General features: G+C 39.2%; 1 protein-coding gene across 3 annotated transcripts in view; it reads left to right on the forward strand.

Annotated features, from left to right (window-relative positions):
- The window catches only part of erbb4b (erb-b2 receptor tyrosine kinase 4b), a 343575-nt gene that overhangs the window by 230323 nt on the left and 96233 nt on the right, over positions 1-17019 (forward strand). For all 3 annotated transcript variants that reach the window (XM_086266927.1, XM_086266929.1, XM_086266928.1), the window contains exons 4-7: positions 441-572; positions 5416-5481; positions 12931-13049; positions 16452-16593. In XM_086266927.1, the coding sequence (XP_086123053.1) occupies positions 441-572; positions 5416-5481; positions 12931-13049; positions 16452-16593 (459 nt within the window). The remainder of the gene's footprint in view (positions 1-440; positions 573-5415; positions 5482-12930; positions 13050-16451; positions 16594-17019) is intronic.

Below are 17019 nucleotides of genomic sequence, written 5' to 3' on the forward strand. Positions count from 1 at the left end.
TGGATTTAATGTTGGCCATGGGGCATAATTGATTCTATCGGCTCACAGCATAGAAGGAAAAGGATGAGAAAAACAACACAATGGGAAAAGATCAGAGGTTGTAATAACAGCAATATAACATGGCTTTGTCCTTGGTGCTTCACACCAACAGCAATCATTACATCTGTGTGACTCAAAATCAACTGTTCACCCCAAATAATTTCTTCTCCCCAGCTAAAAGAAAAACGTAGTCCTTACGTTTTTTTTAATGACTATGGCTTTAACTTCATCTAGTCATGTTCTTTGTTATTGAAAAATTAGAAGGAAAAAGTCAATCAGTTGAAAAACATATCCAGAGAAGGGCAGCATGCTGAATTTGGTACATCCTACAGGTAAAAAGACATGAGAGCTCTTTGTATATATGTACTTAGTGTGTCCCTTATTTATTTGTTTTCTTACAGAAATCCTAAATGGAGGTGTTTATGTTGACCAAAACAAGTTCTTGTGCCATGCGGACACAATCCATTGGCAAGATATCGTCAAGTACCCAAGGATCCAACCTGTGGTGGTGCCCACCAACAGCAGTGTCACATGTAAGTAACCCAAATGGTACACATGAAGAAAATGAGAAAAAATTATTTGCAAAAGCCAAAAAAGGCACTTAAAATATATGGATATCCAGGAAAGCCCAACAAAAATCTGAATCAGTGGAAAGATGATTTCAAAAACAACGTACCTGTCCAACGTTTCCATTTTATGCTTTTCCTCTCCAAAGCATGAAGTGTAGATGCATGCAAAACATTTCAGAGAGTTGTAGTAAGCTGGAGTAACAACAGAGAGAGAGATTTTGTTTCAACCCAACGTGAAAATAATCACAGGATTTAAACAGACATTATTAGCACATTTACATGTAAACACATATTAGCCGCCTAGCTTAATTGTTTCTGGCAATTAAGGACCATGGAATGTACTTCACACATTTTTTGCTCACTACCAACTTCTTGGTTTTAAACATATTATCTCCCCCCACTGGTAATGCAACTTCTGCATGCAGTAATGCAATTTCTCCATGCATGTCCATTTCACGTTTTGTAGAAATGGACAAGGTGGACTGGCGTGTCTATTACATGTTTTGCTGTGATACTGGGTTCCATCAGATGTCGGTAATAACCTATCCAAGCCACACATGCAAAGAAATCAAACCATATGTTGTCCATAAATTATTTTATGTGTAATAATGAGAAATGACACAGGGGAGAACTATTGAAGAAGTAATGCATGAAGAAAGGGAGGTGTAAAAAGGCATGGAATGTCATGACACAAGCTGAAATCTATCAGTAATTAAAAAGCAATCCTGCCACTTTAGTGCAAATTAATATCAGCCGGTTATGTCCCAACTGATGGCCTATAAAAAGGTGTCTCATTACAAAGGTGTCACACAAGAAACATGATGGGTAAAACCACTGAGCTCTCTCAACACCTTTGCAACCTTATTGCTGCAGAACACACTGAAGGCAATGGTTGCAGAAGCATTTCTGAACTACTTAAAGTTCCAGTGAGCTCTGTTGGGGCCATAATCAAAACATGCTTTACCATAAACCTGGTGTAGACGACCAGGTGTGCCACAAGATTTCAGACAGAGGAGTAAATAGATTTATCAGAAGAGTTCTCCAAGAGTCAAGGGCCACTTGTAGAGAGCTACAGAAAGACATTGAATGAGCGCATGCAATTGTTTCAAAGAAAACGATAAGTAATACTCTCAGCCAACATGGCTTGTATGCAAGCTCACCATGCAAGACTCCTTTGTCGAAAAAAAAAAAGCATGTTGAAGTGTTTTTAACGTTTGCTAAAAAAGCAATTAGACAAACCTGTGAAATACTGAGACAATATAGTCGGGTCAGAGGAGACCAAAATTGAAGTCTATGGAACATAACAACACCATAACGACAGTGTTTGGAGGTGGGAACATCATACTGCACTGGCACACTTCATATAATTGAAAGACAGATGAATAGAAAACTGTAACAAAACACAAGACATTCTTGATAAAAATCTGCTATGAATATGAAACAAGGGTGGATGTTTCAGAAAGGCAATGATCCCAAAATAAAGCTGCTAGAATGGCCCCATCCAGTCACCTGAGCATATGCCGAGTATGGCCTGGAGGTCAAAATGGGACACATTCCCTAGTGTGGGTGAGAATGACCGAGCTAGATACAGAAAGACAAACTGGTGATGGCTAACCAGCCGGACATAGTGGTGGTGGACAAGCAGAAGAAGTACCATGGGCTGAGAGAAGCGCTCGAGAAGATGTGGAGGGTGAAGGGAACATGGTCCCTTTTTTTGTGTGTGGGTGTGTGTTTGTGTGCATTCTGTTGTTTTATGTATGTAATACACTTTTATACATTGAGTGAGTTACTGTTGCCCAATACCTTATTTTAAAGTTTTACCAATCAAACTTTTACCAAATAGGCGTTGTTGTTTTTTTTATTTAGTTTATTTATGGTATATATTTAAGGTAGTTTTGCAACTGATAGACAGTTTTTTTCCCTTTTAAACAACCTAATAATAATAATAATAATAATAATAATAATCTTTAATTTCTCTCACCTGTCATTTAATTTATTTCTTGATTTTAAAAAAAAAGTAGCTGAGACAGTGTACCCTGATAATGAGGGTAGCAGATGTGATGGTAGCAGACTTGAATGAAGTCACGGCCACTCTACCTGGCAGTTTCTGTAACTCAAATTTGCAGGAATTTGTGCTAATTCTGAATTAGTCTTTAAAAATGTCTTTTCACAATTATTCCCCACACACTTGCCAAGGTCTTTCAGTGGCAGGTTATCTTTGACAAAAGAAAGGATCCAGAGGAGGCCCATTATCACAACCTGGTCGATTCACAATAAATGACTGAATGTGAGCAGCAAAACACTGTCATCACAAAATCACCCTTTGACCCTATTCTGTCACCCTGCTTACCATAACAATTCACAATGACTGCTAGCTCACATCACTTAAATGTCCTTCTGTAGCCAGCTGGAAGACCCGTTAATGAATGCATAGCATTATGATGGGATTTATTAGTGTGAAATACACATACTCAATCTGTCAGAGGACAGGGGATGATCAGTGAAATAACAATGCATTTACTGATCTCCTCTGACCCATTATTATTAATTTGCTGACTAAACCTCTTAGCATACTCGTTTCTTTTTGTTTTTAATTAACATTAATTTCTCACACTTTTTGACATTTAAATCCAATGTTGTTTTCACGTTTTTTTTTTCAAACTGTCTCATCTCATTCATTTACAAATGGAAACAAATAAACAAATGATAAAATACGCTATCACTGACTCTGATATAAACAAACAGACTTTTCCTTTTTGATGCATATGTCCTTGGAATCATCTCATAGTACTAGCTGAGGGCTTCAGATGCATGCTAAAAGCTCCAAGCATTGATATTCTGCTCAATCACCCTCCTCCCTGCAGCCCTGTTAGCCCTTGATCGACCCCGACTCCTTTGCAAGTCTTCCACCCTCGCTGAAAGATCAAGGGTCTGCAAACTTGTAATCCACAATTGAGAACATAATCTCTGTTTCATTTTTTGCGACGACACAAGCTTCATGTTGTTTTGCTTGTGACTTATTTGTGCCATGGTTGTGTTATGTTATTGGTTTCAAAATAGGACTGTGATCTTTTTTTCTGTTTTTTTAAACTGATGCCCTGTTGATTCTGTTTAAACACCTCCATCTTTCGCTTGCTGTACACTGACGCTGGTATGGCAGCAGTTTCAACATTTTAACCTTCAGGGGATGTTAAAGATTACGGTGCATTCCGGGAAAGGGGGTTTGACGGTCTTATACAAGGTCAATGAGGATTTAGAAGCTGAGATAGTGAAGGCCATGGTCACTGAATGAAAACTCTTTGACTTGACTTCCTGGGGCACATAGCACGGAGAAGAACAAAGAATTAAGGAAGAACAGCAGAAGTTCTACCTGTATGGCTGGCGGACATTTGTATTAATATCCCATTTGTATACTGCTTTCATACAGACAAAGCTGCCAGCCTTTCTCTCAAATTTTACTAAATTGTCAGTTCAATAGGGACACACTGGAGAAACAGAAAAAAAAATAGAGAAATGTAGTGGTTTAAGAAAAAAGGGACAGGAATAGGCACTAAGGGAAAGAGAGCTACAGAGGAGTGATGAATCTATAAGTGATGGATGAAGAGAAAAATGTGTAGTAGATGGGCTCAAAAATGAGGAAGAAGAAGAGGGCAGAAGATGGAGATTCTCATGTTGAGCAATGGAGTCAGTCGGATGCTAATAGCTCTCATCTGGAGAGGCTGATGGACAGAGGACAGCACTTCTGCACTTATCCAGACTCACTTCTCCCAGCAGTCAATTACTAGACAGTCAATTAAGTCCTCCAAAAACCCAGAAAGGCACTGGCTAAAGCTCTGAGGGTATGATGCTGCTTACCGCTCCTTTACTGCTTTTATCTCAACCTGATGTGTGCTGGCTTCATGCTGGGCTGGTTTAGCGTGAAGTGGCAAAAAGAATCATCTCATTTTCCCAAAATAACCTGTGCCAAGGTTATTTTGGATTTTATTACCACAACAGCATATATCAGTCAAGGAAGATGGATCTTTCCTGCCTTAAAATATATATGTATAAAAAAAACAATGTTGAGAATTCAAAGGTTTTTTTCTTAACTCTTAAGATTGTATCAGTTAAATGTAGTATCATCGTCATATTAACGAAATTAACTGCTGCATGCTACTTGCAGTACCTACAGTTCAATGATTACAATCATAATTGCAATGATGGCAATAACTTTAATTATTTGGTGCCTTTAAAGAGTTTTTGTATAAAGAGTTTACAAACTGCTCTGGCAGACAAGCATAAGCAGGACTCAAACAGAAAAGAAGGACCAAGAGCCAAAAATAAAAAGAAGAACATTAGCACAAATTGCACAATTGTATCCCTAAAAAATACCAATAAAGGGATTTGAAGGAAGTCAATGAACATTAAAATCTAAAAATCAATCCTAACATGTACAGGATTATATCCAGGAAGAAGTTGAGCTGTTGCATAACTAGGCGAGAAAGACACTATTGTGGTATAACAGAAGAAAGACTTATTCAAAGTTTTAAAAAGGTCACAATTGCTCAGTGTGAGCAAACAGAATGCACCTATGCATGCATATCCAAAGAAAAACATACAAATAGATATTAAGTGAATTCAAAGTTAAACCACATGATCCTCCATAGTTTTGTTCACTATGTGAGTTTGGTTTGCCTTTGGTTGAGTGCTTGAAGACAAACTCCAGCAGCAATTCTCTGGTCTGTTTTAAGGTTGAATGACACTGACAATAGTTTGTGAAGTTGCAGTTTGAAATGCCAATAGTCTCTTTCCTTGAACCTCTGTGCAGGTCAAAAATGCCACCGTTCCTGCAATGGCCGTTGCTGGGGACCCAAAGAGGACCAGTGCCAAAGCTGTAAGTTAATTATTATTATCTGATTAGAACTTCGAGTTGTTAGAATCACCACTGAGTGACTTTTGCATGCATCAAAACTTTACTGATAACTGTTGTGGGTCAAAAATAAAATTTAGCATATCTTTAGCATACCTGGCAATGTACTTGGAACGAGATTCCAAGCTTTATTTAGTGGATATACCTTTGGATGTCATTTATGTATACATCCATGTGACTCCATCTAAGGCAGGGGTCTTGAACTCCAGGCCTCAAGGGCCGGTGTCCTGCAGGTTTTAGATGTGTCCTTGATCCAACACAGCTGATTCAAATGGCTAAATTACCTCGTCAACATGTCTTGAAGTTCTCCAGAGGCCTGGTAATGAACTAATCATTTGATTCAGGTGTGTTGACCCAGGGTGAGATCTAAAACCTGCAGGACACCGGCCCTCGAGGCCGTGTGTGTATATGTGCGTGTATGTGCGTGAACAGTGTTATGAACTGTGAGACTTGTTACTGCAGCATCTTTCAGTTTGAAAACAGGAAATGAAAGTGCCATTTTTGTAAATGACAAATCTCTTATTCTTGAATTAAAGTTGAGTCATCTGTTTGATTGGGCAAATTTCACTAAATCACAATATCAACTTTGAGACATTAGACACTAGGCCAAAAACAATTTTCCAAATAATCAAAGACCTTTATCTTTTTGCTCACTTGTTGATATTTTGCATTTATTTTGTTTGGTTTATACTAGTCATAAAAAGAAATACAACTTTGTGTTAAAATATAGACTGTATTGACCAACACTGTAATATGTGTGTAGATAGATATATTAGCTGGGGACAACCATAACCATAATATTATGTAGTTTCACAGGCAAAATTACAAAAATAGTTTAGGCAGCCTGTTTGATACATTGGTGACAAAGGGTTAAGTCTTTAGTTTAACCCAGGGGTCTCAAACTCCAGTCCTCGAGGGCCGGTGTCCTGAAACTTTTCCATGTGTCCCTGTTGCAACACAAATTAATAAAATTAGTAGGTCATCAGCAAGGGTATAGAACTTGACTGCATGCTGGATTGGTAACTCCTAAGTAAATGTAAATGTTTGGAAAAATGTACTTCTAAAAGTACTTTTATTGCACCATGATCATTCACTGATGAACTGCTGTAACATGAATCAAATGGCTGAATTGTCACCGCAGCATGCAGTCAAGTTCTATAGAGTCTTGCTGATGACCTGTTAACTGTATTCAGGTGAGGTAATTCCTAAAGTGCAAAAACTTGGCATGTCTTTAGCATGGTGTGCAGTGTGTTCTTAAATAGAAAAAAACTTGAGGAAACTGGACAAGTGGAGGACAAAAGAAGTGGTAGGTCTAAAAAAGCAGATGAAAAGTATCAGAAAGTCATGTCCCAAGAAATATATTTTTAAAAAACCCAGCAAAGACCTCATAGAGGACCTGAGAGGAGAGGACCATCCAGCCCTTCAGTAGAACCATCTACTGTTCACCGAAGCTTCTTTAGAAATGGTCTAAGTGAAAGAATGGCTGTCAAGAAGCTAGTCCTAATCAAGAGAAACAGGGAAAAAGGCAGAGGTATGCCAGATTACACAAGAGCTGCACTGCAAATCAGTGGCAACAGGTGTTTATGGAAATAAGAGGCAGGATTGAGCACAGTAGTTTGTAAGCATATTACTCACAAACTAAGCACAACCCCATGCTGCCTCTGTGGAAACGGGACATGAGAATATCACCAATAAATTAGCATCTAAAATTATATTTGAATTCCATAAAGTGAAGGTTTTCCTGCTTGTTGCCCCAAAGGGATGACATCAGATTTTTCTTTGGGGTTTTTTTGCTGTTGAAAGTCATCATTTCTTTTGAGGAGACTGTATGCTCTCCAAATTAACACACATGATATTCTGGTATTTTAATGAACACAGCTCCACAATGCAAAGGAATTTTAGCCTCAAAAATGTATAATCAACAGATCAGATCAAAATAATCAAAACAGGGATGCTCTTTAGATCATTCTATCAAGCAGAAAGTTTGATGTGGCTTTGACTGGTATTAAATAGACGTCGTCACACGGATTTTATTAGTACTACTGGTTGGAAATTTCTAAAAAACAAAGTTTTACCAGCAATTTAAAAATCAGACAAATCTTCTGTGTTAACCTTATTAAAGATCATTAATACAAAAATCCTAGATTCAAGGACAAAAAACAACATCATCTACATTCACTGATTAAATAACTTGCAGTCTACAAAAGGAAAAACATTTTACACAAGGCTGTGATGAGTGGTTGTTTCTTGTCTTCACCTATGAGGAAAGCTCTTATTTTAAACCGGATCATTAAAAGATAACAAAAGTTTCACTGTGATGCAAATGATATGTGACAGCCTAACTGCAAGTAGTGAAACAGGAACAGCAACAATCCCTCCATTTTAACATTGTTCTACAGTTCTGAAAAATACAAAACAAGGCTTTTTAGAAAAAAACATTTGAGAATGTTGTAAGAGAGGCTTCGTCGCATATTTTCTGATGATGATTCCCACACCTCAGGCATGGGGAGTGCTGTTTAGGTTGGGAACCAGTGATGATTGTAATGCTAATGATGGTTTTGGCTCTCATACCTGTCAGGAAAAGCAATTCTTAATTGTATACAACATGTTTCTGACAAGGCATAGCCTCATCTGGATGTGATGCAAGCCGTCACCCATCTGTGCATGGACTGCACAAGTGTTTAGACCTGCTGTTGAGGAATTGCTCTCCATTCCTGGATGAGTGCAGCCTGCAGCTGTGTAATGCTCACTGGTTGTGGCTGCATTTGAAGAAATATTGGGTTTAAATGCTGGCCAAGCAAGTGTCTGGATATGCTCCTGATCCAGAAAGGCCTTAACTACCCTGGCAGTGTGAAGGTTGGCTTTGTCCTGCTGAAACAGCCACGGGGCTGGGATCCTGCTGCAAGAATTGCACAAATGCATGTTGGAGTATTTCATTTTTACTCTATCCAGTCAAATGTTGACCAAGTCGACCAATAGGCAGATCAGAAATCGTTGTCTCATGGACATGAAAGGCTGCAGCAACAGCTAAGTCATGCATGCCAGCATCCAGCATCTGGTCTCATTCAAATTTAGTCAGTAGCAGCACGGCAGCACTGACGACAATGTTGTGCATATTCTGATGCTTCAGAATGCAATTAACTTAACGAGTTCTGAGGTGTTCGGTAAACATTGGCTAGAGAGAGAGATTGGCTAATGCAACATGCTTTTGCCTACACAAGTAAACATCAAATAAGGCCACTTTTTAACAATAAAATTAATTTAAAAAAAATTATATTTTTACTAATACTAAAGAATTATTTTGTTACAATTGCATTGTTTTCCAGCGTAGTTCAGAGTAACTGTGCTTAAATTAATTAGGTGTCATAAAATGGTAATTTTTAAGGCTGCACTTTTGTTAATGGTTAGCTCTACAAGCCCTCTTCACAGCCCACAGTGGCTCACCCTTCTATCTGTGTTTAACACATACTAACATCCACAGGAAGACTTCATATTTAGTATATTTTTGACCTATAGCAAACTGTATGTACACATTTAGTTTTAGTCAGAAACAAAATTATGTACTCACATGGACACATGCTCACATTTCTTTCCTCATTACATACCTCTTTACCTCTCACATTCCTTTTTTTTATTGTACCACCCTTCATCAAGTTCTTGCTCTTTGTCCATCACTTCGTACTTAGACCACTTCATCTATGCCTTCCAACCCTGGCATGTCACATCTTATTTGTTCTGTGGTTGTGATCTCGTTAAGATAATGAGGAATGAACTGTTTGACCAGAACCTGTTAACAACACGTCACAGAGGAGGCCCAGATAAGCCCTGGCCCCATCTATCTGCCTTGTTTCAGCTGTGATCGCGCCATCTCTCTATCCTCATCCATTTATTTGTGGATGCCATGATTCATCTTTTATTTTACTTGCTTTCAAAAAAGAAGAGCTTTTTTTCTTGCACTGGAATGCTTTTAATTATGAAGTTTAATTATGACGAACCAAATACACCGAGGAAGTAAATTACAATTCAAAACCACTCTCTTTACTGAGTCTCTCACATAAAAAACTGGATCTCTGTCAGCAGAGGTAGTTTTTTTCCATAGAAGTACATGTTATGTTCTATAAAAGGATACAGGATAAAGTACTCACACCTGCTCTAAACGAAACAGCAATTTTTATTAGTTGTACCACTGGCTGCAGAGATCGCAACTGACAAGTTCTGTGGTCCTTGATAATAACAGATGACATCAGACCCTTTGAACTGGGTGGTGATTGTGGTATAATATATATATATGTGTGTGTGTGTGTGTGTGTGTGCGTGTGTGTGTGTGTGTGTGTCTCTGTGTGTGCACTGCGTGAAATGCAAAGAGGAAGTTTTGCTCCATCTTTCCCATGTTAAATTGCATCAAAATAAACTTCTGGACCTTCGAAACACACAAAATAGAAACACTGTGAGACTACAAGTGGTGAATATCTCAGATCTATCAGCTCATAGATAAAAAAAAAGAAGCGTATCTATTCACAAACATCCCATGATGAAGGTGTTTATTCATTTCAGTTTATTCATCATAGCCTTATCACTACATCTAGTTAATGAGGCATTTTTGAAATGCAAATAATTTCAAAAATACGGCATTAACAAGGGTATTAATTAGCAAATAAAGACTTATACTTGTCAAATTAAGCACACTATTTATCATTGATATGTTTTCCCTTTGCTTTAAGAAGTCATTTCACTTTCAACATTGGGAATCACTGTAACTGATATGCAATTGAATTGACCTCCTGTGTCAAACTGCTACCTTATAACTGTAAACTTTTGAGCCATTGCGCTGTAAGGCAAACATTTGATCTATAGACATTCATTCCCTATTTAAATAAAGTTACACTTAAGAATAAATTGAAAAATTAACTGAATATTTTGTCTCAGAAAAAGACAGGTGTTGAGAACCAGATGTGCCCAATAATAATAATAATAATAATAAATTCACAGGGGAACTCAGAGGCATTGGTTCCTGTGAGTGATGTCTGTAATTTGATTTGTTTTGTTTTTTGTCTTTAGTTATTCTTAACCTCCTAAGACCCACGGCATGCATTTTTAATTTCTCATTGATATTTGGTCACATTGGGGCCCGATTTTTTTTTTTTTACCTTATTTTTGTTTTTTGTTTTTTTTTTTTTTTTTTTTTTATAAATGACATCAGAAACAGCAGTATGCGACATTACGTGATGGCAGAGCTTCAGTTCATCCTTTGTCATTTTTTTTTTTTTTTTTTTTTTTTTTTTTAATAAATAGGACAGGGGGAATGAATGAGAGAGAGAGGGGGAGAGAAAGAAAGAAAACCCAAGGGGAGAAGAGACGGTGAGAAGGGGGGGGGAAGAGAGACAAAAAAAAAAAAAACTCCTGGGTCACCTGTATGGAGAAAAAACAAACAAACAAACAAACAAACAAACAGAGGAGACAGCAAACAACAAAGAGCAACATAATAATAGAGAAAACAAAGCACCATCACAATAAACTAGCTAGTCATAGATATCAGTATTTACTAAGTAATAAACGATATTGTGCAGCACGCAAGATAGACAGCGCACAGTGTGCTTTGAGGCAGCAGCCAAGAAAGCTTTAGTCCGCGTCTGTGAATACCCATGTGTGCATACCTGTGTGGATCAGCATGCTTGCATTCCAAAGGTTTCTCCATGTAATGATCTGCTAGGGAGTGTGGGGGGGCCACAGCCCCGTCCTCCAGGGTGTGAAGCGGGTATGGAGGAGATCAAAACTCCAGACATCCAGAGGCCCCCAGAACACAAGAGACCATGGAAGACCAAAATAAGAGCCACATATGAGGATATTCATTTAAAATTGTGATAGAACAGTAGCAGTATAATGTCCTCATAAGTGGATATCAGGCCCTTGTAGAGCAAAATTTAGTATTTTGGTCTAAATAACCCAAAATGTGATGTCCACATATGTGGACGCCAGGTCCTAGGAGGTTAAAGTGGATTTTTAAAGCCAAATTGACAAACATAATTGTGTCCGTCTCTGGCGATGTGGCTTGGCCATTATTTTGACAAAGTGTCTTTTGAATAAAGCAGACCATATCAATGCAGGCCAGGCACTGTTAATTGAATGCTACTGATGGTAAATCAGTAGCTTTCCACTCAGTAGCATGAGTGTGTGTGTCTGTGTGTCCATGTTTGTTTGGCGACTTGTCCATAGCTTTTATCTATCATGGTGATGGTGTCCTGTCAACACAAGGCTGCAGGGAAACATAACACAGATCAAAAAAACAATGGCCCTGCTCAAAACAAAAATAAGCACCACCAATAGATGTGTAATGGTGTACAATAGTAGCCTTACGTTCCCCAGTAATATTTACTGTTGCAATTTACTTTCTTAGTTTCAGTTCTGACCAGTTCGCTTTAACCTTTATCACCAAATATATTCTTAAAATGACATTGAATTTTATTCTTATTACAAGCTTTTGTTGTTTGTGTTCAGTTAACGCTGGCTCCACATCGTCGAGCATCTTTCACCTCATACAACCAAAAGCCATAGCTGTCACTAATTACCAACATGACTGAGTATAAAAAGAACAGAGAGCCTCAGTCATTTAGAAGTAAAAGTAAATATGATAACAACAAAATTATGCAAATAGTTTAATTTGTAATTACAGTACATTCATTTATCCAAACCACTATGTATAATATCTTTTTTTAACCCACCCCAATACTTTATCTTGTGCCAACTTTACTGGTTCATCCATAACTGCTTAGTTATGTATTCCTGCTCTATAATGAAAGTCCCACTGCTGACACTTAAGCTATGTCAATTACCAGCTGTCTTTACCTGTGAAATAGCAGGGTCCTATGTACATTTATATATGGCTGTCAAGAAGAAAGGCACACAGACATGCGGCCGCCCATATGATTGCAAAGGTGGACAGATGTTCACTTTGGTAGTACATTCAGATAAGAATCGCTATGTCTTTGTTGCACTGAGCCAGACAGCAGACGAGAGCAGAGATGAAAACATGATTGAAGATAGCTAGTAGGTGGTAAAAAGAACTTCTGCTTCAGCTGAACTCACCAGACACAGACACATGTAAAAACATGTGTATGCATGCATTTTACAAAGCAATAGATGGTAGGTAGGTTAGTATAGTATATATAACTTCCAGAGCAGATGATGAAGTTGACGTTACCCCCCCACCTCTCAAAGGTTTTACAGTGACAACTTTCCAGTGACTGGGCTTTAATTTTTTTATCTTCACCTGCCATTTGAACTGGCTAGACAGACACATTCTAAGACTGTGTTGTGTTTACGTTTTATATATGTATGCATAAAGTACGTGTATTGTATATACATTTTATCCTTTGTTTGTGTCTCTCTCTTTTTAACATGCCTGTAACTTCAAAGTAACTAAGACAGTGTGTGCGGAGCAGTGTGACGGCCGTTGCTTTGGTCCCTTTGTTAGTGACTGCTGCCACCGTGAGTGTGCAGGTGGCTGTTATGGCCCAAAGGACACAGACTGCTTTGTAAGTGAACACACACACACACACACACACACATACACACACTTTACATCATTACGGTGTGACAAAAGAGGTTAAAGTGATCATTTTCCTGGTGATATTACCATGTCAATATGGTTACGCAGATAACATTTTGTGTTAACACTTTGTTTTACGTTTCTCTTCTTCTTCTTCTTTTTTTTTTGGTTTCTTAAGTCTGACACATTTTACTTGTGACTTTTTCCTTCCTTCAATTTCAGGTACCTCTTAAAATGGATTTGACTCAGTTTTTAAATGCCACTTGTATGGCAAATATCGTTTGATGACATTTAATTCTCTTTTCTTCCTGACATGAGTGTCATTGTTAAATATGGACTTCACTGGGAACTCTTCATTCTGACTTTTTGCCATGTGCTTTATCACTTTTATCTGTGCTTGTTTTCATGTTAAACTTGTTTCTGAGGCTGTGAGTCCGTGGCTAATCGAGCTCTTCTTCCTGGCTTTGGAAAAGCAAGTTCTGTATCATAATTTTTTATTGTTCTGTTCTCTTCACAATCATCATAAAATTGAGAAAATGGCAAAGTAAATTCTTGATTGAATCCTGGCAAATTCAAAGTCTTTAGACACAAGAATTTATTTCTATATTATTATCATAGATAACATTAAATGTGTACAAGTATATGTTTTTTAGGGTCTGTAAACACATATAGAATAAGTACATGTCTTAGTACAGGAATATTCAATTAAAATTTAAGGAGGTCCAGTCAGAGAAAATTTCCTCAAGCAAACATCCAGAAAATCAAGTTCCACATGCATTATAATTACGTAGCTTAACAGTTGTACCAGTGTGTGCATATAGTCAACCTCTGGGTGTAAAGTAAAACAAAGTATAATTAAATTCATCAGTATTTCAATCATATTTGTTATTAATTTTTACAATGGACTGGCAGGTACTGCAATAACAAAATAATAATGAAGTCGAGGTGAAAAGCATTTCAGTGTGTGTTAACACAATGCTAAATAGGAAAGACATCAGTAATGAGCTTAGAGAAGCAATTGTTGCTGCCCAATCTGGAAACGGACAACTCCATCAGCCTACAGTGACAAAAATTGTTCATTCAAGTAGGAAACACTTAAGAAAGTCGTTCATCTTCCCAAGGTCAAATACTCAGAGAAACTACCAAAAGTCCAAGAGTTACATCTCAGACTCTACAGGCCTCAGTTAGCATGTTACATGTTAAAGTTCCCATTGCTACGGGCCATTCAGTCCTTATACGAACATTGCAAGAGCTTGGTCCGCATAGCTGGCAATAAGTCGGACTCGTTCCCGGTGGGTGATGGGCTCCGCCAGGGCTGCTCTTTGTCACCGATTCTGTTCATAATTTTTATGGACAGAATTTCTAGGTGTAGCCAAGTGGCGGAAGGCTTTCACTTCGGTGGTCTCAGGATCTCATCTCTGCTTTTCGCAGATGATGTGGTCCTGTTGGCTTCATCAGGTGATGGGCTCCAGCTCGCCTTGGAACGGTTCGCAGCCGAGTGTGAAGCGGTGGGAATGAGAATCAGCACCTCCAAAACTGAGGCTATGGTCCTCGGCCGGGAAAAGGGTGGAGTGCCCACTCCGGGTCAGGGACGAGACCCTGCCCCAAGTGGAGGAGTTCAAGTATCTCAGGGTTTTGTTCACGAGTGATGGGAGAAGGGATTGGGAGACAGACAGATTGGTGCAGCGACTGCAGTGATGCGGATGCTGGCCCGGTCTGTTGTGGTGAAGAGAGAGCTGAGTGTACAAGTGAAGCTCTCAATTTACCGGTCGATCTACGTCCCTACCCTCACCTATGGTCACGAGCTGTGGGTAGTGACCGAAAAAAACGAGATCGCAAATACAAGCGGCAGAAATGGGTTTCCTCCGAAGGGTGGCTGGTCTCTCCCTTAGACATAGGGTGAGAAGTTCGGCCAAGTTCGGGACTAGAGCCGTTGCTCCTCCACATCGAAATGAGCCAGCTGAGGTGGTTCAGGCATCTGACAAGGATGCCCCCCTGGGCGCCTCCTGGGTAAGGTTTTCCGGGCATGTCCCAGGACACGCTGGAGAGATTATATCTCTCGGCTGGCCTGAGAACACCTTGGCGTTCCCCCGGATAAGGTGGAGGAGGTGGCTGGGGAGAGGGAGGGCTTCTCTGCTTGGCCATGACCCGGCCCCGAATAAGCAGAAGAAAATGGATGGATGTTAAAGTTCAGGACAGTACAATTGCATAACTAAAAATGACTGAACAAGTATAGGTTGTTTGGAAAGATGCCAGGAGAAAGCCTTTTCTCTTTAAAAAGAACAATGCTGTATAGCTTGGGTGGGCAAATTTGTATCTTAACAAACCTTAACAAACAAGACTTTTGGTCATTTTGGGACACACAAGATTAAAGTTGCAATGTGTGGCCATAGTGACACATTTGCGACTGTGGCTCAGGGGTTGGGAAGCGCATCTGTAACCGGAAGGTCGCCGGTTCAGTCCCCGGGCTCTCTGTCCTGGTCATTGTGTCCTTGGGCAAGACACTTTACCCTACCGCCTACTGGTGATGGCCAGAGGGGCTGATGGTGCGATATGGCAGCCTCGCTTCTGTCAGTCTGCCCCAGGGCAGCTGTGGCTACAACCTCCACCAGTGTGTGAATGCGAGAGTGAATGAATAGTGGTATTGTAAAGCGCTTTGGGTGCCTTGAAAAGCGCTATATAAATCCAACCCATTATTATTATTGCCAAATACAAAACACGGGATGTTATAAACACCCCATACCAACTATTAAACACGTTGGTAGACGGGTGAGGATTCAGGTTTGTTTTGTAGCCATAGAATCTGGCCACTTTGGAGTTATTAGGTTAACCTGAACTCTTCTGTATTGTTAAGTCATATGTCAAGTTGTCTGCGTCGTGGCTACAGCTTAGTCCAAATTGGGTCGTACAACAAGACTGTGATGGGAAGTACAGCAAATCTAAAAATTAATAGTTGGAAAAGAAAACGATCAAGGTATTCCAATGGCCCAGTCAAAGTCCAGAGCTCAACCAGACTAAAATTCTGTAGCTTAACTTTTTTTAAAAGAATCAAGCAAAATACGATTTCTGTATCTACTTTTTTCCACTCCGGCTTGATTTTTCTTAGTAAAATTAAACTGATTGTAATATCATTGGGTGCATGCTGATAGTCTCCATCTCCACCTTTCAGTAATATCACTACTGGACATTGAAAGGAAATTGCAATACAAACCTGGGGTCAGGCTGGCAGCAGTTATGAATAAACGTGAAACCAGATTTTGGCCACACAATCAAAAGTAACCTAATCTGTGACTGTGTACGGATCATGTAAATATACTACTACCACTACAAGTACTAGTACTATTACTACAACTACTACTGCTAATAATACTTATGTGGATGTTTGCAGGCCTGCACCAACTTTAATGACAGTGGGGCATGTGTGACCCAGTGCCCTCAGCCATTTGTCTACAACCCTACCACCTTCCAGCTGGAGCATAACCCTAGGGCAAAGTACACCTATGGAGCTTTCTGCGTCAAGAAGTGTCCACGTAAGTCTGACCACCTGGACAAACACAAACATACATACATACACACACAGACAAACACACCCCCCCACACAAACATGGATACTCCACATACATGCATACTGCTTTAAACATTAATCTTAAGTCATAACCTCTACATAGCTACACTTTAAGTACTAATTTAATGGGACAGTTTCAGTTCACTGTGGATAATTACACCTGCATCCATGTGCAATCTATCAGCTGATTTCCTTGGTCTTCGAGACCCACAAGCAGGAGGAATGGACAGTAGCAATGCCTGTTATGTTCTTTATAACCCTCATTTGCATTGGACTGGAAGATAAATGCAGCTGCTTCTTGAATTGCATTTACTCCTTAGGTTTCTCATAACTTTCTCATTACTGCTGGTAGATCATTTTTAGGGCAAATACTAGCAACATAAATATAGCT

This window comes from Aulonocara sp. 'chitande type north' Nkhata Bay, linkage group LG16 (genome assembly GCF_057382095.1).
Source record: "Aulonocara sp. 'chitande type north' Nkhata Bay isolate Kocher_YH1m ecotype deep benthic linkage group LG16, A_spYH_male_GT1.1, whole genome shotgun sequence".
NCBI lineage: Eukaryota > Metazoa > Chordata > Actinopteri > Cichliformes > Cichlidae > Aulonocara > Aulonocara sp. 'chitande type north' Nkhata Bay.